Source organism: Mastomys coucha, unplaced genomic scaffold, assembly GCF_008632895.1.
Source record: "Mastomys coucha isolate ucsf_1 unplaced genomic scaffold, UCSF_Mcou_1 pScaffold21, whole genome shotgun sequence".
Lineage (NCBI taxonomy): Eukaryota > Metazoa > Chordata > Mammalia > Rodentia > Muridae > Mastomys > Mastomys coucha.
In genome coordinates, this window is record NW_022196904.1 from 63866841 (window position 1) to 63890724 (window position 23884).

Here is a 23884-nt window from a genome sequence, read left to right on the forward strand (position 1 = left end):
ACACCGGTCATCCCAGCCCTGGAGAGGCCCAGCTCAGGTACAGAGCAAGACTTTGTCTCAACAAGCAGAAAAGTACCCCCCCCAGATGTGTTAAATATGTCCAGGCTGGATTAATTCCTGGGTGGATAAAAGCCATAGAGAGAGACAAAGTGGCTTACTTACATTCATGTGAACATACTGCGTTGAACATCACCAAGAACTTGATTGATGGGTGTGGTCTGCTTGACTCTCCCAGTGGTTTATCGATCTTGTATTCAAGCACTGAACAGCCACTCTTGTTCCTCCTGACATCCAGGGATGAGCCAGCCAAGGAGGAAAGAGGTACATACTCTCAGTCCATCAGTGCCCCTTTCGGTGGAGGGCTGGCTACGAGTGCAGCTTGTTCTTTGGTTTTAGGGATTAATTTATGGCTGGTCCATTTAAATCCTGGTCTCTTCTTCATAAAGAAAGCCTTTCTTCCCCCATGTGCTCCATAAGAGCTACCAGAGTCTAGGAAGGAAGAGATAGATGGTCCATGGCTCCCCAAGCCTGTCTTCCCCCTTGCCTGCATTTCCTACCAAAAGTGCTGACACAGCAGGCAAGAGGGGGAAATCACCCAAAATGGTATTTTCTAAGGTTGTGGGAGTCCCTATGGAAGTCTTAAGACTATAGTTATGTGCCTTCCCTGCCCTTTTCAGTAAAATGCTGGCTTTAGGGACTTTTCAGATGGAATTGGGAAATAACCAGAAGAGAAATTTCTACAGGGTGGGTAAACACGTGCCCCTATACCTGCTGATGAGGCTTTCACTCCCAAAGTAACTTCAGGAGATTTGATTGGCTCCTTGGTATTGTTAGCTCTGGGAGAGGGGATGGACTAGGTTATGAACATCAGCAAAGAACATCATGAGTCAGCCTCGATGAAGACAGTGGCCAGCGTCAGATGACTACTCCATCTGCTTTGCAGAAGCACAGACCTGCTCCCATCAAGCCTGCCAAGTGGCTCCCCATCACAGGTGGGAGCCAGTGCTTGCTTTGAGCTCAGCTGTAGTAGAACTCTTGTGAGAATTCAGAAACCTCCTTGGGGACTCAACATGAAATACACAGCAAACAACTTGGTGAGATCACTGTATTTCCTGTTCTTGTTGGCAACCAACATAACGTAAGCATTTCAGGCAGTTGTTGGAACCACTACCTGCACTGTGGCCTGAGTATTTGGTCTGCAGAGTATTTCCCCCCTTGGTAGGTAACTGCCTGAGCATTTCTTGCTATTGTTAGGCTCAGTGGGCTAGACTATCTGCCAGCACGCTCCACCTTCCTGAAGATGGGCTGTTTTTTGATGCTGTGGAGGGGCCACAATAAATTTACATGTATTTGTTAGCAAAGCCTCTAAAATGTTTGACTGGTCCATCTGACACCCACCTTGTGAGTAGGTAAGACCATTGTGAGCTGTTAAGTTTGCAAGAAGCCAGCTGGGTGGCCGAGAAGAAACAAATGGCAGAGAACCTGGTGTGATTCCCAGCTTGCAGCTCACTGAAACAGGGCAAGCTCTCTCCACTAGCCCTTGTGATCATTTAAAGATTAGCTCTAGTTTAGTGTTGTTCAGTGACAAGTATCTCTCTGACAAGATACCAAGCCATAAAACCTTGTGGCTTCCACCCCGAAAGTCTTTTTCAGTTACTGGAGTCCAAACCAGTCACCCTCAGGCTCCTCCCACACCTTCAGAAGCTTCAGGTGTTAGCGCTTACAGCTTCCACAGTCCCACATACCTCACAAAGACATTAAGAAGGGCAGTAAGACTCCACACGGGGGATGTTGCCAAAGTACAGCATAGGCTCATGTTTGAGAAAGATGAATGACATGAATGAAAGTGAATGATAAAATCAAGAACAGGTCATTGGGCCTGGGAAGAAGGGTCTAGAGGTGGCTGGCGAGACATGAGGTGTGGGAGAAAGACCCAGGCTTGGACTTAGCCCAGGTAGGGACCGAAAAAGAAAAAAAGAGAAAGAATTGAGATATGAGCTATAGGTGTCTGGGAATGGTCACCATTATCAATAACTTTGGGGTCCTTCATGTACCTGGAGCCTTGGCATATAATTTCTTATTCAGTTTCTCAGTGGGTCTCTTAGGTGGGCATTATCTCTGGAATATGTTCTGGGATTCTGCGATCATTTGCACAGACCAGGATCTGTTTCCTCTCAATGATATTCCCCCTCCATTGCTCTCCCTCAGAAAAATCAGCTTACTGCATGTCTGGTGGTTGAACATTCTCTGAGTCCCAGCACCATATAGTGGAGTTGGCAATTCTTTGTCTTCATGGGAACTGAGCTAGGAAAGTCAGTTACCACACAGGCTCACAGGTTTGTAAGGGGTAGTTCTTGGACCATGAACCTCTTACCCTCTCCAATATGTTTACTTGGAGAGATGGGAGACACCTTTTTAGGGCCTTAAGAGCTTTTAAGGACCATTTAGGGTGGCAGAGGATGCCTGAGCTCTGGGCTGATGGGAATTAAGGTCACATATTCCAAGAGGCACCCTGCTTAGGTGGTAGCTCCCCGATGAGTAAAAGAGTCTGTTTGCTGGACCAAGAGTCTGTATGCCCAGGAACTCTTGGCCTTGCCTTTCTGAATTCTCCCAGGGAACCTGGGTCTTTGTAGTGCCCTGTCTGGTTGCACCAAGCTGGGCTCAGGGTTATGTTAGGATTGTCCTTCCCAGGAGCATTTGCATGTTTATAAATTGTTGGGGAACTCTGTCTTGTGAGCATACCATGGCTGTCACTATGTATATCAGAATAGCTCTGACTATCCACAGAATTATCTGCATAAGACTGAGCCTGTTGCTAGTCCTTTGTGGAAGGTGACAGTGTTGGCAAAATCATTAGATCCTTACCTTAGATTCTAGTCACTTTCTCCTGCCAGAGCTGTGTGCAACTGTGTCACTTCTATGTTATGTTACCCCAGCTGTATGTGGTCTTGAGTATATAGGAGGTAGGTACAAGGTTAATTGAGTGGTATACTCCATCTATAGTGTGGTATTGGGCCAGACCTTGTACACAGCAAGTATTAGGAATAGCTGGGTGGACCATGACCTGACTCAGACTGTGTTCTGGGCAAACAGTTCCCTTGGCCTTGCCTTTCTAAATTCTACCAGTGTACCTGGGGCTTTGCAGTACCATTTCTAGTTGCCCCAAGCTGAGGTTCAGGGACATGCTGGGGCGGTCTTCCCTGGTAGCTCTTAGAAAAGTTCCCTTTTATTTCTGATCTCATCATGGTGTTAATGACTAAGCAAGTCAAGCATCTTTGGGTCGATTGCTGATTAACACCTTCAAAGGCATCATTTCTTTCTAACTTGTGGGCTGACAATGCTTCCCCCAAACCTACAGTCTAACAGAAGCACCAGCCGTTGGCATGAGAACCCCCTTTTTGAGTTTTGGGCCAGGACTCCCCAAGAGACTCCCAAAACACTGCTGGTTGTCCCTAGAGGTAGAAGGTAAGCCCCTATTGCTAAAGACAATGTGAACTTCAGGCAGAGGACCTAGAGGGCCTGGATTGGGGGTCTGACCTGAAAGTACCAAGCACATACTTTTACAAGGAAAATAGTCCTACCTAGCTATTATTGCTTATAAACTACAACAATGGCTAGTGTGGTGTCATAACCTTAAAGATTTAACAGTGACATGAATGCCTTGATAGTAAGCCAATGTTCTCTACTTGGTCTTGGCAAGCGGGAAATCATGCCTGGTACAGGAAACTTAGCCAACTTACATTGGGCTAGATAAATCATGGATCTCGGAGGAAAAGCTACAACCACCACCAGGCCAGCATAACCCCTAGCTACATTCGAAATGTCTATACTTGTCCCCATAGATAAGTGTAGTTCTTGGTTCTTATCAAGGAAATGTCTCTTTGCAACAGACCATTACAGAAAATCACAACTGGTCAGAATGCAGAGAAGAGACTGTGTGGAGCCCAGCTCCAACTGGTAGGCCAATGACAAACTCCTGCACCGAAAGCCCACACAGCCTCATGGAATAGGACATAGAAAAGACTGTGAAAGCCACAGAATCAGGGAGTTACCATGAGACTGTGCCTCCTAGAAACATTAGAGAAGCTATACTCATGAAGTTTCATCAGCATGGGTGCCTGAACAACACCTGAACGAGGATGCCAACAGAAGACATGCTGATGTCTTATGGGTCCCCAACCCTAGATGGAGAACTACAGGCAACTAAGGCATGCTGTGACTGGGAAGAACTCCCCCAGTTGTTGTTCATTCAATTCAGCCCTGAAATCATATACATACAAGTAACATTATATGAACTGAGCAGGCATATTTAGGTATGTATGCACACAATTAAAAGGAGGCTGTGAGTTTTGAGGAGGAAAATATATAGAAGGGGATGGATGAAGGAAACAGAAATGGGAAATGATGTAATTTCAAAAGGTAAGATCAAAACAAAGTACTTTGCAACTGTTGTAGGGTGTCCTCCGGAGAAGACTCCTTGGACACAGGCTCTAAGCAGTAGAAAGGCTTCATCAGCTGGCCAGCAGGATCCCAGGGTAGCCCTTGGCCTTTCTCAGGGTAAAGTTTTCAAAAACAAAACCATATCCTCACTTAGCAAGAACAGCTAACCAGAAGTGGAACTCCAGAAGGCGAAAAAGCAAGGTTAGTACATTTAGAGACTTTCCCAGAACTATGGACTTCTTCGACAAATTGGGTTTTTGACCTTGTCTTGGCATGTGTTGCTGCCTGTGAGATGGAAGACCGAACAGCAGTAAACGGTACTCCGATCACGATGTCAGTTGTGTGAAGATCTGAGACCTACTAAAAAACCAACAAGACTTTATGGTGCAAACTGAGCAGGCCCAGAGACATCCCTGCCTATCATTTTAATAATCTTTTACATAGGTACCATAAGTACTCCATGACTTTGAGCTAAGCATGCCTCCAAATGCTTGTCTGCTCTTTTTAAAGAATTTGATTTTTAAACTGAGCACACTCATGAATAGGCTGACCCCTACATGAATATATATATATATATATATATATATATATATATATCCCCTCTACAATAAAATCCTATGCTTCCTCTCATTTGGGGAAGGTGTGACTTTCAAAATCATGCCTGCGCATTGCCCGCTACTGGCGATGCATTTTTCTCTGCTCTTTCATGTCTTGGCTGTGCTTATTTTGGCTTTGCACTCACCAAGATGCAAACCTATTGGATTGACTTTAAAAATAACAAGCCCACACGGTGCTTGTGACGTGGCCGTAGGCCTTTTACCCAGAGGCGTCTGCTTTGTGGGATTTGCCGGTGTCTTCCTTTGCCCCCTTTGAGGGTGTGCGGATGAGTGCTGGGATTGCTGCTGCTTCAGCACTGAGTGCTTTCCTCTACGATACTCACTTGACTGAGTTATGAGAGCTTGAGGATGTTTCGGGTTCTGCCTGCCTTGACATCTGTGCCATTATCTGAGGTTCTTCTTCTCCTTCCTCATCCCCTCAAGGCCTCTGTAAAGCACCCAAGTTCTCGTCTCGCCTTACTTTGGCTGGAATCACTGTGCTTGGGACGTAATTACTGGAAATGTTGTGGTAACAAAAGTGAAGAACAGCCAGCGGATAAGCACTGCATAAAGCAGCTAATGAAACAGAATAATCTCCTTTTCACTTGGAAGCTGAACCAGGGGCATGGAATATTGCTAGGACTTAAGGCTCCCTCTGGACTGTCCATCCACCTGATACTTTGCTAAGATACTGAAGTTCTCAGCTCTCACAAGACAAGGAGGAGTGACCGTCCCATGTTGTGAGGGTGTGAGGCAGTTAACAATTGAGGTGTGCTCTGTTATGTGTTCTACAGTTGTTCATGGGCCCATGGGCACAGTGTGTGGGCCTGCTGGGCTAGCCAGGTGGACAGTGAATTCACTGGATTTAAGGTTACTGGAGTTGGAGGGAAATGAGCCTCCATACAAGAGCCCCGTCATGATGGGTGTCTGCTTTACTCAGGCACCAGCAGCCTGGCATATGCTAGCCTCTATTTATTGAGCTTCTACTGTGTTTCAGGCAATGCAGGAAGAATTTTACATGGGTTATAGAGAGACTCACTTTGCACAGTAAGCTGAGCCAGGGACTATGAAGCCAGCCTCCCTGGGTAAGACTCTTAAACTCTACAGCTTGCTACCTTATGTGACCTTAGATGCAGCTTAGATGCATCTCTTGACTTCTGTGAGCACCCCCCTCCTTGACTGTAACGAAGTTAGAGTTTGTCTTGCCTGGGTATTGTGAACTGGATGTGTTAATGACTTGTAAGGTACTTCCTGACACTGCCAGGCATTCAGTAGTGATATTGTGTATGGCAGCCAGGATAAAGTAGTGACTGTATTACTTTCTACTTTCAAGTGAGGAAATCTAGGCTTTGGTAGTTGAGTTTGCCCAGATCCCCTACTAGCAGAGTTAGATGCCTGCCTTTGAGGACCTGGGTGCTATGCACAGTTTTATGTCCCTACCCAGCACTAGATTCTGTCCAAGGCCAGGGTCCAGACATGCAGAGGGGTGGCTGGTAACCTCAACAAGGTCTGTGGAGTGACTCCAGAGGGGCAGAGGGTAAATAAGGGGCAGGGGTATATTCTTCTGAGGCAGTTCTCTTTCTGTGAGGCAAGAGTTTGAAGTTGTTAGTGTTGCTTGGGAGAATGGTGGCTCTGGATAAAGGCAGAGTAGGGAGCTGGAGGTAGAGAGGATTTTGCAGTTCATGTCCTGCTTCTAGAAGAAGCAGAGTAGGCTTGGCCCTGAGGAGCAAAGCTGGGTTGGAAGGAACATTGCACAGGTCAAGTGTCTTTCTCTTGTACACATCTCTGTTTTCCTTATTGTAGGTACTCTCAGAAGACTGCCTTTGTTGGGGGCGGGGGCGGGGGTGGAGGGAGGGGAAGCAGCCCATGACACTAGCTCTGCCATCCTCTTCCCACAGGAGGGAAGAGGGAATTGGATGTGGAAACCCTGCTTGGATTTGAGAGGCCTCCACATTTCAAACACTCAGCCTCATTGTTCTTAAAAGTGAGGCATATAAAGCCTTATCAGACAGCGTGTCCCAGTGTTGTGCTGGAACTTGTGTAGTGACCACTACTGCTGACACCATTGAGTCCTGATGCTCTCTGGATTAGTGACATTGAAGTCAGCTTGAAGTTAGGAGAAAGCATTTGAGGCTACTTTACAAAGCAGATTTTTTTGGTCAAAAGGTTCTGAAAAAGTAATCTTTTTGACCAAATTTTGGACCATGAATAGTATATATAAGAAGGCAAAGCAGTTAGTTAATCTCAGTGGTGTTTGGGTGTCTCTTCCCTCTAATGCAGTGTCTTCATCGTCCTCTCACCCATCATTTGAAAACACTTAAGGAATGTGCACTTGTGTCAGGTGGCACCCTTCTAATGGGCAGGCTTGGGGAACACGACTTGGCCTGGAGAGGTGGTGGTAATGGGCAGGGGAAGTGGAGAAGAGACACCAAATATTTAGCTGCCAGAGACAACAGAGAATAAAGTGCTAGGAGGGAGACATGAAGGCTTCAGGGCCCGAGCAGTGAGTCATCAGCTCTCCCTCAACAAATGACCTTTGGGGCTCCTTGTATTTTTTCCTTGGCATCTTTTTTCCTCTTGACAATTGGACCATATGACCTGGTTTTTTTCTTTTTCCCCCCTCCTCACCTCATACAGCATGTGTTCTTCCATGTCCATAAATATTTAAAAGTGAGTCTTCCAACTGTACTTTGAGGGCCAGTTCTAACCTATGTCACCAAAAGCTAAGACTGAGAGAGGCCTCCTGTAGAAGAAGTGAGAGAGGTGAGGACCTGGGTTATGGCTCCCAAGCAGAGCACATGCCAAATAGCCTTCTTTTTTTCCTCCCCGCCCCCTTTTACATTTCCAGCCTGAAAAATGATGGAGGTATGATATATGTAAGGATGGTGGCCCATCTTAATGTTCGTTGCACAACTGGGAACATGGGCTTCCCCGCAAGCCCACTCATCCGGATGGAACAGTGTACCAACTCTGAACCTGTTCTCTCCTCTCCCCTGGCAGAGAGCAGCTCAGTGAATATACTTTGACACTGGGCAAGGTCCATGAGGAACCTGCTGGCCTATGTGGAACCTGTCAGATGAGGCCTCCAAGAGGAGATGGGGCTAGATCTTCTTGCTTATGACCACACCTATCAACCCGGCCACCTGTCTTTCTCTCAGCCATCACAGCCCCTGGGGACCCTGATGCTTCCCATTCTATCACTGAAACAGCCGTCGTGTGAGCTTTGGATCCAGTTTGGTTTGTGTGCAGGTGTCTCTCCAATATTCATGGTCATAGACTACATTCTATCAGAGTTATGTTTCAGACTACTGTATCTCTTCTCTGACATGTTAGTAGTTTTCCTTGGGATGAGGTCCTAGAATGTAGAAAGGTCCACCTTACCGTGTCTACCTGAGGACTGCACCCCGCAGGGAAGGATGACATCCTGGGAATTTGTAGTGTAGGTGTTTGAGATATAGGCGCTACAGAGACTGCAGAGTTCTGTGTACTCATTCTGCCCCAGGGGACACTGGGGCTCAGAGAGTTTATGTGAATTCCAACTGTTTCCACTCCAAGAAAGGAAACTTTCTCTGCACCTGGGCCACTTGAACTGGGGGTCTGAGCAAGACTCACGTTCGGGGCCTGTGCTCCTCGTCATGCTCCTTGGGGTACCTTGGTCTTAGGGCTCCCCTTCTGATACAAAGGGGAGGATATGAGGCAGGCCAGCAGCCACTCATCTGTGCATTGACTGAAGGAGTGTGTGATTAACTTCATACATCAGGGAGGAGTACGGTTTTGGGTTCACAGGTATAGAAATCTTTTTAGGTTCACAACAAAGTGAACTTTTAAATGAATGAATCTATCTTTGGCCTAGCGACCAAGAGTCCCAGGAGTCCAAAAGCCTTGAACTTCACCCTTAAGAGGCCAGGGAGCACTGTTTGTGGTAGACCCCAACTAGATGGTCAGGCCAACCAACTGCAACTTCTGCCGGAGTTAAGGGTGAGAGGCACCTGTGATGTGCTTCCCAATCTGGGGAGCCAGGGAAGGCAGACACTCTGGAAGCAGGGGGAAGAGGCTGCTGTGTCATACACATGCCCAACGAATGGAAATGATAGGCTATAGGGAGAGGAGCTAGGTCCATGGACACCAACATTCAAGCTTAGTGGAGCTTCCAGGAGAATGTCCCCCCAGACCACCACACAAGGTCAAGGCCACACATCACATGAAGACTCCTCAGCTCTACCCACAGGAACCTTCCCTGTCATGTGGTATGCTGTTTCAGGGTGTGTGCAGTCCCAAAGACAGTATTCTATCAAACTTCCAGGAGGCCCTGGTGGTTGTGGTCTGAGGGCCCACTCTTGAGAGGGAACATTTTCAGGTTGCCTTTTCTCCAACACCGTGTTTCAACACTGCTTCTTGCCTTTCTGCACTCTACTCTTGCAAGCATGGGCCACAGCCGTGCTCTCACCAATGACCCCACCCCCACCCCCACCCCCACCTGAGTCCTTGGCACTCTCAGATACCATGACACTTCCTGAAATCAAAATCATGGGGACCACAAGGTTGTGACACCTGAAGAGTCACACATGTGACTCCAAATACCATCCCAGAGACCTGAGGCCAGAAGGCTTGTAGGGGGTGTATCATCCACCTTGGAGAGCAGTAGGCACTTGAGTGGAGAACAGATCCCACCCATCTCTGGAGACCCACTATGTCTTGAAGAACTGGATTTTCAGAATATAGTCTTGACATCAGAGGAAGGGTCACCTAACCTGGCTGGTAGAATGACCGTTCACCCCTCCCCTGCCTGCAGATGTTTGGCTGGGTTTTTCTGATGAGTAGAAAAGACTTCAAAAAGTACTACAGATTTTCCTTTCCTTCACTCCAACCTACAGGCAGGGATTAAGAAAGAGGAGAGGCATCTCTAGACCTTGCAGGAGGCCCTGTGCACCCGCAGGGCCCACTTGCCTTGGCAGGTGGTTTTTGTGAGAAGGAGTCTTGCCTTAGAATTCCTTCCCACTCTGTGTGGCATAGGCCTGGAGCAAGCCACAAGGAAAAGAGCTTCACCAGTGGGTTCCTCATGAATCAGTTCAGTCCGAACAGACCAGGACTTGGCAGGGAAGGTGGAAAGGTTAGTTCATGAAGGCATATTTGAATAGCTCTAGGGCTGCGGCCATGAGCGGAGGGTTCAGTCTGGGTTAGAGAAAGTGGGGGGCCACTGTCACTCACTGTCTAGAGAAAACGAATACAGCAAAGCATTTGGAAACTAGCCAAGCAGTGACCCAGAACTGGCCCCAGGAAGAAATAGATGCAGAGGAGAGAAAGAGAAGCATTCAACTGCAATATAAAAACGCGACGAGTTCCAACTCTTCAAGTTGAAGTGAAGAATTATGAGGCTAGTCTAAAAGGATGGGAATAGACTCTGCGTGTGTGTGTGTGTGTTTGTTTTGTGTGTGAGTTGGGAAATTCAAGTGTATGGGGAACTTTAGACTTTACTCGTGGGCTAGTCATTAAACAGTCAAAGGATTGCTTCCCTACGTAGGAGACTAATTGGTGCAGAGGAAAATGGTGGTTAGAAAGCTGGCGGAATCCTTACAGAACCAGGACAGCAGGAGGATGAGCCTGGAAGAGCCTGCAAGGGGCAGTCCTCTAGTGAGAGAGTGACTAGGCAGAAGCTACTTTATAAGGGGCTGTTAAAAATCAGGCCTCCTGACATGGGTGCCACACTTTTGTGTCCAAACCAGACAAGATTCTTCTGTTAGCTCAAGCCGGGAAGGAGGACGCTAGCATTTCAGAAGAGCATTGCGAAAGTCAAGAAAGCCACCTCTGATGCCTGACTGACACTGAGAGGGGCCCAGTATCTGTGACACTTGGAGAGTCACCGAGCCTGCCACTCTGCGCCTGCTCAGAGGCCATGTGCTGGCTTCCAGACAGGTAGCTAGTTGCCTATTAAGGCAAGGACAGACTAGGCATATTCCAACATCCGGATGACACAGGTCTGAAGCAGTTACAGCGGTCACCCAAGGACCTCGAGAGAACTAGAGTTTTTTTAAATAGTTTACTGGTACCACCGAGTTTGCTGATATTGTTCCTTTGGAGCTGCGAAAACACCTGCCCAAATACAACTGAGCCTGGTCCCCTCTGACTGTACCAAGCTCACATGTTTAACAAACCCTGTTTAATGGATAGGGCAGTAGAGCTAGGATCCCTTTGCCTCATCAGAGAGTACTCCCCAGCAGGGCAGGTCAGCAAGTACCCCTGCTGATGGAGAGGACGGGGTTCCTGGTGCTGCTCAGCATGAGGGCTTATCATGCTCACTTTGATGGCTAGGAGACACAAAGCCAGCACTATAGAAGCTTAACAGAAGAAACAGCATCTGTCTCCAAGTTTTTTCCATAATGGATCCGGCTTAAGAAAAGATGCAATTGCCTCCGGGATTCCAAAGATTGAGAAGATTCTCCAGTGGTTTGCAAATCAGAAGCACCCTAATGTTGAGGTTAAGTTCAATTAGTATTTATGAAAGTCCATCTCAGCCAACTACTAAAAAGTCAAGTGATGTGCTGTGGTGGCCTGAGGCCAGCCTGGGCTATGGAAGGAGTTCCAGGACAGCCAGGGCTTCACAGAAAAACCCTTTCTCAAAACAAAAACAAAAACAAAAACAAAAGCAAAAAAAACCAAAAAAAAAAAAAAAAACAAAAAAAAAAAAAAAAAAAAAAAAAAAAAAAAAAAAAAACAAAACAAGCCAAACCAAGCCAAACCAAACCAACCAAACCAAAAAACAACCCCAAACCAAACCAACCAACCAAACAAACCCAATTCCCTCTTGGATCAGGAAGCTTCCCTCGATAGGCACCTGTTTGAAGTGGAGGACCTGGAGCCCAGTAACAACTCTCACCTATTCTGCTGCCGGGCAAGCCTGCTGGGCGGTCAGCAGGGGAGGCTTATCAATGAGTTCATGTGGCTCAGAGACTTGTACTCAAATAAGCTCCACCTTCAGACTTCATTCAAAGTTGAAACTCTGGAGCAAGAAAACATGTGGAAAAATTTGTTCCACGAACATTTAAATGGAAATATGCACTCAGATGAAAAAAAAAAAAAAAGTATCGCGCCACCCTCCTGCCAGCGGCCAGAAGATCGTAATACATATAAACAATACAAGTTCAGGTGAAGCCTTGGCTCAGGGTTCCCTAGCCACTTTAGGAGACTGGGAATGTATTTAGGGTCCAAAGCATTTAACTGTAGTTCTTAGAACTGCAGCTCCCGCTCCAGCCTAGCCAATCATAGTGGAGGGCTGCAGGCAGTGGCGGTGCACCTGTAATGCTTTGTAAAACGTTTGTGAGGCAGTCAATGTTTTTTCCTTGTAATTTTGATAGGTTACATTTGAATATTCTTAGTACAGATCCCGTCATTAGAAAACTATTAAAAGAGCCCACAAAAACAAAAAGCAAGCCACAGGGCATGTCCAGCGGGGGAAGGTGTAGGCGCAGGGAGAAAAGCAGTTGCTGTGCTTTGCCAAGTGCAAACCACTGCTTAGTTATTCCCAGTTCACTTAGCTCTTTCTACCATCAGTTGCTATGAAATCCAACTTTGCCAATGAGCAGTATCTAAACTGTAGTATCATCAGACCACCTTAAGATCTGGAAAGCACAGGCTGACCTCCTCAGTGCTGGGGTCTAGGAGCTCTCTAAGACTGGGGGGAAGTTCTACACAGAAAGCAGGCTGTGCAGGTTCTATATTAAGAGTTGAGGCCAGCCGGGCGGTGGTGGTGCACACCTTTAATCCCAGCACTTGGGAGGCAAAGGAAGGCAGATTTCTGGGTTCGAGGCCAGCCTGGTCTACAGAGTGAGTTCCAGGACAGCCAGGGCTTATACAGAGAAACCCTGTCTTGAAAAACAAAACAACAAAAAACAAACAAACAAAAAACAAACAAACAAAAAATAGTTGAGACCAGTGTTTGGGAAAAAAAAAGTGCTGTGTTCCATGAGTGAATTTCCTCCATTTCCTTCTCTGTACACTCATATTGTGCTTCATTCGTAGCAAGGGTGGACGAGCAGCAACACAGCCTTGAGATTATGGGTGTGGGGTTTTTCTCCCAAAGGTTCAGGAGAAAAGAGATGACTTTTCTTTCTCTCTCCCAGGAATTTCAGCTATGGAAAAGTCTTCATTTACTAAGCTGTGAAAAGTGTCATAAACTGATATTCTTTATTCTCAAACTGATACTTTAGATTTAAGATTTTTGAGAGCCTTTTCCATTGAAAACATTTTTTCGTGGGTTCCCTTAATGCACAGGGCTTGGTTTAGACTGGAATCCTGCATTGGCTTCACTTTCATGACATCTGGCAGAGAAATCAGAATTTAATTTCAGTCAAAACAGGACAGTGCCACTTGTCCTTGAAAAAATAGACTTTGGGTCGTTTTTTGCATTACAAAGCACTGTAAAAATGGAAATTGAACTTGCAAATTCAATTCATTTTGCTGCAGTTACTTCTACTTACTCAGTACTGTATGTAGTAAATGAACCAGGTTGCCATATTTCTGCAAAATATTTCCTATTGTCATGTGGACTTACTTTTTGAACTCCCCTTTTATAAATACAAATTAATAAATAAATCCAAGTGCCATTTTCTGTAATTTTTAACATACCAGGCCTCCTCAATGGGTAGTTTGCAAAAGTCCGTGCCCTAACTTAAACATGAAGCAAATGGGTCAGTAAGCCCACGTGACACATTCTTGCAACCTTTCACTAGGGAGGCAGGAAGTGCTCTCCGAGAGGGCCTTACTTTTCCTGCCTAAGTACTGGCTACAGATGTTTGTTTCTTCCACTTTGAGGGAATGGATTTCAAGCGATAAGTTTTAGAAGGCTTTCAGTTTTACCTTTTCTTCTTACAATATTGACTTTTGTCGTTACCTGGGTGCAGCTCAGTACTTAAGCTCATCTGGTGACTGCTTTCAATCTTAAGAGGCACTTGAGGATGGTATCTGCCTTACAGGGATGAATCACTAAACTCAAGTATTCGCAGACTCTTGGCACATTTCAGCTCAGTAAAAGCCTGACCTAGATTCCCTTCATTTACAGCTGTTTCAGTCGCAGCTTGCAAAACCAGTGTCCCGACTGTGTGTCTGACAGATCATGCTTTGTGTTTTATTTTTATTTTTTATTATTATTATTATTATTATTATTTTTTTACTAAGGAAGCAATTCTCATTTCTGCATTTTAGGAAGGGATTAAATAATTGAATTCTTTTTGTTTACGTTGTAACACTGTGGCCCCGTCCGAGTTACTCTGTGACTTTTTGTTTATATTCTAACGCCGTGGCCCCAGTTACTCTGTGATTGTGTTTTATCGTGATAACCTGTTTGTTCACCCGATCAGCGCGTGTCCACCTGTTCTGTCTTTTTAAAGTGAGGCTGAGACTTTGCCACTTTGGGCATCAGGTGCCCATCACTAGCCAGGCATATATGAACACATTTCTTTAAGAAAGAAACACACGAGGAGAGATGAAAGGCACACTAGCCTTTCTACAACATTGTTGTAGTGTTATTTCTTGTGAAATGCATTCATGGAAGGGACTGGTAAAAAAAATTGTGGATGTGAATACATTTCTGAAATAAATCTTTAAATTGCAAAATAATTTTATAATAGTTTTTTTTTTTTTTTTTTTTTTTTAAAGAAAACCATTGTTCCTCCTATGAGCTCATCTGAGGTCTTTACTCCCAGCGGATGCACCCAAGTTCCCTTCCTTCTCTTGGGGATCCCTGGGATCCTGCTTCTACCACATTTTCTACATCATCTTCAATTCAGCCCCTGCCTTGTCCTCCAAAGGCCAGACACCGGCTCCCTGAGAGGGCCAGACACCGGCTCCCTGACTCCTGTTTCCTTTCCAGCCATGTCTCCGAGCTTGGCTTCCTTCTCAACCACCCCATTCCTGAAGGTCTTCTGTGCACCACCCCATTCCTGAAGGTCTTCTGTGCACAAGCTGCTCCTGTAGAGTCTTCTGCGTCCTCAGCTCTGGAGACCCTCAGACACCATCTCAGAGAGCCAACGGCTCCCCACTACCAACAGATTAAAAGTCTACTCTATCTACTGTAGCTCAGGAAACTTTAAGCCTGCTTCTGGCTTCACCTGCCTCATCCATAGCCATTTTGTTTCTGTGCAACTAATCTTACTTGTTCCTGAACATGTCACATGCCCTCTGTATGGGTTTCTCCAAGGCCAATGTTCAGAGCAAGGGCCACTTTGAAGTGATGATGTTTTCCACTTAGGGTTAGGTTTCCTTGGGATTTATGGTTTTGGGGGACTCTGATGCAATTCTACTTTGCAAGTTTCCTCGGAGGCCAGAGGACTTGGAATCAAGGGGTCCTTCGATCCGGCCAGTATCAGCTCTGTATAAGACATCATTCTGGGATTAAGATGGAATGCTTGAGGATTAGTAATTTGATTTTGAGGAAGGGTTTGGCAGGGTGTTCTGGGGAGAGCTAGCCTGTATATGGTAGATATGCCCACGTTCACAAGTTTGTCTTAGAGCTTTTGATATTGTAAACATTTTTCCTGTCTAGTTGCCATGGACTGGTCTTTTTATTCTAGGCCAATATCCATCCTCTTGTTTGTACCAGATCTGCTCTTTCTGCCTGCCTTTTGCTTTCAATTACACTTTGACCCCGCCCCAACCCCAGATTCAATAAAACCTCCCAGCCTTCTCTTCACTGTGTGCAGTTACTTCCTCTTCTCTCAGCCTTGGCATGGGACACCTCTGAAAGTTCTGGTCAAATCCCTGATGCTTGCCCTAAGCAAATAGCGTTGTTTCTCTGAGAGGAGGCCGGGTATTCAGTTAGCTCTTACATACTTGGTTACATTAGCTGCAGTGGCCATTCAGTCAACACAAGTTTGGAATGAGCAAAGAAGTTTCTATTTCCCCACCCCCACTCCCTTGCCTGGATTCTGCACTTGAACAGCAAGCCAAGGTTCACTTATGATGGTGACAGTGACAGCTGTAGTGAGACTCGGGTTTGCCACCATGGGACTTCGGGAATATTTCCAGTCTAGTTATCTATCACTTTGATGTAAGAAGGCAAGTCTTGTACAAAAGGAGGAGACAAAAGAAGAGGAAAATGAAGCAGGGAGAGGGGCCCCAGCATCCTAGATGGAACAGCCAGGCACAGCAGGAAAAGCACAGGAGGGGATGTGACCGCATCCATTCCCTGGAAGTGAACTCTTTTTGAGTCCTCTTCCATGGTAGGCACTGTTCTAGAAACTGAGAACACCTGTGAGTACAAAGCAAGTCTTGGTTTCTCCTTTTTTAGGAATTCTGCTAACTAAAACAGAGAGATTAATATACTACAATACAATAAATGAAACCCTCAAAATCTGTGGTCATGCTGAGAGTTCCAGGAGAGATGATGGGGTGGTTACCTCCTGTCCTGTCTAGAAAAAAGCTCAAGAAGTGGTCAGCCTTGAAGCTAACTACAGGAGGCAGAAAGTAACAACTGCCAGACTAAGGGAGTGCCAGAGCATGGTTCAGAAAAATGACTAAGAAATAGGATGTGGTCTGAGTACCTCACAGGGAAAACCACCCTAACAAAGAGCCTGGAGCTACTTTTCCAGCATCTGCTTCTCTCCTGGGGAAAGGATTCCTCGGAGGCTAAGATTGCATTTTAGCTCCTTACAATCAAAAGTGTGTGTGTGTGTGTGTGTGTGTGTGTGTGTGTACAGGGTGGGGGGTTGTTTGAATGGGCTCAACTAGAATATTTACTTCACTCAGCAAGAAGCAGCCTCCAGGGCAGATATAACTGATCCCACAGCGTCTTCATCTGGATCCAGGTTCATCCCAGAAAAGAGGAGAGTGAGGATCAGTAAGAGTTTGGAGAGTTTGATCCTATGGTCCAGACAGCATTAGCATCCCTGTGGGACAGCTTTTTGTGATTTATTTATTTACTTTATAAAAAGCATTTTGTAATCGAGGGAAACGTACTGGGAGTTTTTGGTGAGGAAGGGCTTACAGGGTGGTTGTCTCTCTTTCGGAATCATCCAAGGCTTTGGGTGATGCTATCTTCTCTCAGACAGGTATTTCTCTGTTCTGGCAAATAGCTGTAGTGGGGCACTAATACACCCTGGCCCCCACACTTCCACCTTACCACTTGATGTTTTCTGAGACACTAGGAAGGTGAACTACAAGTCCATCAATGGCCGGTTTGATTAATTCTGGTCTGCCCTTATTTATTCTTCGAGAGTGACCCTTGGGGTGGCTGGATCCTGGGCTGTGACTCTTATCAGTGAGTCAATCGAAAGTTGAGCTCAGTTTCTAAGCTGATCCACCTGGATCTTACCCTTGAGGCAAAAAGCAGCAATTAAGTCTGGGCTTATTCTCCTGGCTTCTTTTCTCTGTGACTAACTTTGCCCAGAACTCATCTCTTTGGTGTCTTTTAGATGACTGATTTTGTTTATTGTTTGTTTGTTTGTTTTAAAGTCTAGCCCTCTTTTCCTTATTGGCTCCAAGGGATGGTTTCACCTGCCTTTCTTCAAAGGCCATTTCTAGAAGTGGCAGTCTTAGCACCTTCTCCTGGTCCAGCCTAGTTTGGGGGTTTCTCACTAGCTTCCAAGATCCACAGGCTGGGCAAGCACAGCTGGGCTTAGGTAAAGGGCAGATAGTAGGTGTTCTGGGCCTTGAGCTCAAGTAGAGGACAGTTCAACCATCATCCAAAAGAGCCTCTAGAGTTGTCACTGTTGTGCAGACATAGTTAGCCCAGGATAGAAAAGTTGTGGTTCCTGGCATAGGGATGTTTCTTTCCTCTTTTTCCTTTCTCTCTTTCTTTTCCTTTTCTTCCTTTCCTTTCTTTTTTTCTTCCTTTCCTCTCTTTCTTCTTCCTTTCCTCTCTTTCTTCTTCCTTTCCTCTCTTCTTCCTTTCCTCTCTTTCTTCTTTCTTTCTTTCTTTCTTTCTTTCTCTTTCCTTCCTTCCTTCCTTCTTTTTGTCTAAAGATTTCCTTGGCCTTGGCCTTTCATCAGGTTTTGATCAAGAGAAAAAGCATCCAGGCTTCTGCCAGGAATGTGGGATGGAGACCTCATGCCTTCTCTGGTCCTCTCACTGCTCCCAGGAAAAGTATATCCTTCAGAAAGGAGTCAGCTGGCTTTTTGGGGAACTGACCTGGTTAGCTTTGCTAGCATGGATGCTCCTCATCGCCATAGCTCCACAGATCAACTTTCAGTTTTAAAGACACTTAACTATCCACTCCTTTATTCATTCATTATAAATATTGAGCACCTACTATATGTCAGCTTCTGTGTTGGACACCAGAGACAGACTAATAAATCCCCCTCCCCTAAACAGACAAATATAAAGAACAAAGCCCTGCTCATGTGGATTTCACATTCCAGGGCTTCTTTTTACTTGTGTGAGGATGACCTTGGGAGTCCTTCGTTCTCCATGTCATTGGAGTCGAGTTTTGTTCTCTTTGTGTTACAAACCCCACTTTCCCCCAATACTTTACTTGTTCTTAGGCAAGAATGATTCTCTCCAGTATTTGCTAACAGACCAGGATGTCTGGAGTTTCTTTAGCTTTTATCATTAGCCTTTGGAGCTGGGGGTAACTCCTTCTACCTAGTTTATACCTGCAGGATAGAGCAGGTTGTGTAGGAGTCAGCACCATCTTTCATCAAGGATGCTGTGCAGAGTTGAGGAGATAGGGTGCCAGCCAGGCAGGCAGAGGCAGCCTGGATTATTGCCTAGAAAGGCTAGGGTACAGCAAAAGTTCATTTAGTTAGACTGTTAGGAAGCTGAGAGACCAGTTAACAACTTGGGGGGCTCAGATGTCTGCTGTCACCAGAGTACAGACATTGAGAAAGGCTTCGTTTAGCCACAGTGTCTTCTGGACATTCATTTGCATCTTATTTCCAGAACCTGAATACAGAAGTGCTGTATATGCTATGAATGCATTTGCATCATTGCAACTTAACACTCATCAAAAATATCTATGTCTTGAAAAACCAAAAAAAAAAAAAAAAAAAAATGTGGCCGAGTGCCCCCATGTCATCAGTGAAGCTGCTGTCTAGGAGGGACACTCGTGGTCTCCTGATCCATTTCCTCCTGCCAATCCTGGCACTTGTTTTCTGAGGCTGGTGAACCACATTATCACTTTGATCCAGGTTACAGATCTTTAAATGCCAAAGCATGCTTTCAGATTCTGGCTCTTTAAGACAAAGGGTCTCTTACCGCGGGCCCTAGCCTTAGGCTCCTGCATGACTTCCTGATATGTGTGGTTAGAATTGAGAACCACAGCCCCGCTTCCCAGATACCTCAGCCACATAAGCCCTTGGGTTCTATGCTTGACTCTCATTCTGTGTGTGGTGTGTGTAGGCTCATGTGACAACATGTCATTTGTGTTCCTCTTATGAATACTACTAGTGCCTTTATGTCTTCTCTGCCTTCCTAGGAGTCAGTCTTTTGTTAAGAACAACAATACAGGCCTCTGTCTTAATCTTGCACACCTGAACTCCTACTGATGTTCAGCCAAGTCAGGGCACATAAATTCACCAAATCCATTCTTCTAAGAAAATAATCAGAGTTATAACATGGGGGCCAGAAAGGGAGAAAGAAGCTGCCACGGTCACCTTTTTATACCCCCTAGATCTTGAATATCTTTTTTTTTTTTTTAACTTTTATTGCATTATGATGAGAAAACTTGAGTATCTTTTTAATGTTTCATACCTATACCTAGTCGCTCCTAAGCCTGGCTATGGGATCCAAGAGTAGTGGCTCCCTCAGTCAGAGACAACCTTGGCGAAGACGAGGCTAAGACCGTTACCCTCTTGTCACTGAAGACAATTTCCAGGAAAAAGGGAAAGTTCCCTCAGGTTTGGCGAAGCTTCTGTGTCACAGAGTTGGGGGAGAGAAGAGGACCAGTCTCTTGGTTTTATTAGGCAAGATATCTTCTGATAGAGGAGGGTGCCTCATGTGTCTCATGGGGCCATGCCCTTCCTGGCTACCACAAGTTAAAGCAGTTAATAAAAATGATTGGAAAGAGAAAATCCCAAAGGAAATTTGATTGAGAATCGGGGAAGATAACATACATCAGGTACCACATGTGCCACATGTAAACATGCACTCTACATGTGTGTTACAATGGAATTGTTGCCTTTGTGGCTGGCTGAGGGTCAGTCTTCCCCAGTCTAGGTTCTTCCTAGCATTTTATCCACAGATATTTCTACCATTTCCCCCAGCCCCCAGCAATGTCAGTTAACACCAAACAGTGCAGTAGTAGTTGGTCTATCTGGGAGATTCTCGGAAGGTTCTCGAAGGGACTTTGAGCTCTACAGGACTTTAAGGGTAAAAGAAAGCAGTGTTGCTCTTTTTTGAATTGTTTGAATTTTGCTCTCTCACACAAGACAACCCAGTAGTATGAGATCACCATTTTCCAAGCACCTTGGGCAAGAACCCACTTAGTCACCGAATTCAATTTGCCCTACCTCCCGCTTTTTAAAAAGCCCAATACAGAGTACTATGTTCTTAGAAGGTCACTTGAAGTCCACACTAGAGTCTGTGCAGAGTACCACATCAAGTGCTGCTCAAGGCTGAGCACCTGGAAACCTTGTCCCAAGGTCAGCAAATTTCTGATAACAGATAACTTCAGGCAGAATTAAACAGGGTGCTGGAAAGCTCAGACACAACTGAGCCTCTCAGGACGAAAGGACAGTGTTCTATAGTACACCATTCACCACTAGCTTTCTGTTGAGCATGCTCCGTGCTCTAGGACAAGGACAGGGTTCATCTTTTATTTCGAATCCAGTTCTGTTTTTAGTAGTTGGTTTCTCTGGAAGATTCTCAGGTTGCCCTTGAAGGGCAAACTTCAGTTAGATCCTTCCATAGAGTGCATATTTTCACATCAGCCTTTAATTTCAAATGGAGAGCTAGCTTGGTAGAGGATGACACCTCCAAACATTTGTGGCTATATAACCCTTCACTTAAATATCCACCTACTTCCCAAGTTTCATAGGTTAGAACTGTGAACAGTTGCATAGCTAGTCATGCAGTCTAATGTTTTAATTTTAAGGAAGAGCCTGGTCTTTAAAGTCATGTTAGGATAGTCCAAGCTGAGGCAGCAAATAGATGCAAAAAACAGTCATTCAGACACAATAGATGCTTATTTCTTTCTTAAAGCACAGTCCAGGGAGCTGTTCTAATTTTTTGGTTGTGTAGGCAGGGAAGAAAATATTGTGCCATGTTGGTAGTCAGGGGCTGGGCTGATCTGGCTGTGTCACACTCAATAATTTGTTCTTAAGGTTGTTAAGGTGACTGTCCTTCCATCATACATTACCATTCTGGCGCATATGGCATACAGGAAAGCACATGGTTTTACCAGCATCTAGAGATGGTGTGCACCTCTTCTATTGGCCTCATTAAGAAGGTAGTTACCTTCTACCATGCAATGAAAATGGTTAGTAGCCAGTCAAACACACAACTAGAAACCTTAGAAGTAGTAGACAGACTTGGGTCAGAAGAGGGAGACTTGCAGATCTTGGACTTGGAGCTCAGGTATCTGCTCAGGTCCAACACAGTATAGGTGCCGAGTCTCCCATCCCAGGAACTTCTTGCCTGCCCCCTTGGTATCTCAGCTGCCATTTTAATTTGGGAAAGGAATAAACATTAGGCCTATACCTTGTGACAAAAGGTGAGAGACCCAGGTAGAAGGAAATGCAGAGGCAGGTGCAGACTGTCTGTCTCCGGCTGTAGGAGGCAGAAGTGTTGCTTGTCCTCATCAGCCTTTGTTGTTCTCAGCCTTTACAAAGCTGTGCATGTCACCAACAATGTAACAGGATTTCTTGAATTCGCTGTCACCACTCAAATTGTGATTGCTGCTTCTAATGTTTGTATTTCTGGGAGAATTTGTGTGTGTGTGTGTGTGTGTGTGTGTGTGTGTAGAGGGTAAGAAGGGGGAGGAGAGATAGATAGATAGATAGATTGATTTTGGAGAAAAGCCAACATTAATCCATAGATATTTTAGAAGGCCACCATGAATCATAATTTTGCATATTTTATGACCTGTCATTTCTCCTAGTTTAGCTGAGCCAACTTTCCCACATCTCCCTCTTTCTTGTTCAAGTTCTTCTGTCCTGATTTTCTGGTATCTTAGGTCTTCAACTTGCATACCTCTACCATGGCTATTGACCTACCCACTGACCTGTCCTTCTGCCTGTTTATGTGGATCATTCCATCATCCCACCCTATGCTACCCCCTTGAAGGCACTTATACATTGCTTGGATTGTTACATATATTTCCCCCAAAACCTACCATACCTCCCCAGTGAGACACTGGGGGCATTTGTATGTGATGGAAATGTCCAGTGCTTTTTTTTTTTTTTTTAAATCATGTTTGATTTTCTTTATTTTCCCTAGCCTGACCTGAATATATCCGTAGATGATGGTGGCCAAATGAGCGCGCTCAGGAGACTATGGTGGCCCTGAGCCTGAGATGTGGAGGTGTGGATCACTTGATTTGTGAAGACTGAGAAAGTCCATCTCCTGGATGTGTCCCAGGCATCTTAGAAAAGAAAGGGGGTGGGAATCAGGCTGGGGGAGAGAACGAGAGAATGACTCCCAGCCTCTCTGTAACATATTAGCTACAATGGACCAGTAGTGCCTGGTCCAGTCAGAGTCTGGCAATTCCAGGGTGCTATGAGCTGTGGAACACAGCTCAATTGATAGAACAACAGTATTCTCAAGACGACAAGATGAAGCCACTTCCCCTTACTTGAGCAAGCTCCATGCCTTCAGAAATGTCCAGATAAGACTTCTTGTCTTGGGAAAGATAGAAAAATGTGGGCCACATAGGACAGTCCTTTAGTGTCAAAAAGGCTCAGCTTTACCCTCTGCAAGCTGGAACTGAAAGGAACCCCAGATGCTCTCAATTCTAGAAGTGCCCAGTTAGCCCTCTGTTTGAAATGTAGTGACCTGTGGGATCCCAGGACTCCCTGAGCGACTGTCCTATGGGGGTAAAACATGTTTGTCAGCAAGAAGAGAAAGGAGTGGTGCATGGAAGAGGCTAAAAGAGTAAAGTTCCTACTGGGCAATTTGACCTAAATAAGACCCAGGGGTGAGAAAAGTGTCTGCTTTTCCCACAATTGTACACCCCGGAAACTCCCCCTCTCTAATGTCTTTCCCAGGGGCATCACTGCTCATGCTTCTTACCCAGAAACCTTAACATTTGGCCCCTCTACCTAAAAAGTGACAGAAAGTATGCAGGGGTAAGTGGTAGGGAAACAAGGGTAAGATTCTGGAGAATCCGTAGGGTGTGATCTGCTGAGACCTCTTAGTCAAAGCCTCTGCCAGAGTTCTGGGTGTTTGTTATGATCCATCACAGAGAACAAGCTAGAGGGAAGTCCTTCATGAACATGTGCCACCTCAGGTGATTTCTAACCCGTAAGAAGTGGCTGCCAGGGTGCTGGGTCACCCAAGGGCCACCACTCATGTCCTTCCATGGGTGAGCTCCAACCAGGAATTGTCAGATAATTTAGTGGGTCTTGACAATGCTAAGATGATAGTGCACAGAGCAGGCCAAGCAATACCTCATGAAACTTATCTCCAGGCATGCCAAGAGTACAGAATGCACTAAACAAGATGCTTCTGTTTATTCCAATGATTCTCAATTTAAAAAGGATTCTACCAGAGCATCTAGCAGAGATCTAGCAGTACTTCTGGAGTTAGGTTGGCTGAGGTGGGAATAAGGGTCCTAAAGAAAGGCTTGAACCTTTTTGTCTCTGCCTCCACTGGATGTAGACAGCCTCCGCAACCAACCTTGAAGTTTGAGCTTCTTTGACCCAGATTTTGGGTTCCAGAGCTGACCTATGTTCTCTGACCTTTTTTTTTTTTTTTTTTTTTT

At 45.4% G+C, this 23884-nt stretch overlaps 1 protein-coding gene and 1 long non-coding RNA gene across 10 annotated transcripts in view; one reads left to right on the forward strand and one right to left on the reverse strand.

The window, feature by feature from the left end:
* Positions 1-23884, forward strand: part of Fam174b (family with sequence similarity 174 member B) — a 103437-nt gene that overhangs the window by 42927 nt on the left and 36626 nt on the right. Inside the window, exon 3 of one of the 6 annotated variants that reach the window (XM_031386993.1) lies at positions 6034-6364. The exons of the other annotated variants lie outside the window; for them this stretch is intronic. Within the exon in view, the coding sequence (XP_031242853.1) occupies positions 6034-6106 (73 nt within the window). The 3' untranslated portion in view covers positions 6107-6364. Of the gene's footprint in view, positions 1-6033; positions 6365-23884 lie in introns of those variants that run through there. 6 annotated transcript variants of the gene reach the window in all.
* The window catches only part of LOC116102400, a 44125-nt gene that overhangs the window by 2926 nt on the left and 17315 nt on the right, over positions 1-23884 (reverse strand). The window contains exons 2-3 of one of the 4 annotated variants that reach the window (XR_004123156.1): positions 11911-12033; positions 163-489 (exon numbers count right to left, since the gene is read on the reverse strand). This is a non-coding gene — a long non-coding RNA (uncharacterized LOC116102400). Of the gene's footprint in view, positions 1-162; positions 11682-11910; positions 12863-23884 lie in introns of those variants that run through there. The other 3 variants (XR_004123155.1, XR_004123157.1, XR_004123154.1) reach the window with 3 other exon arrangements.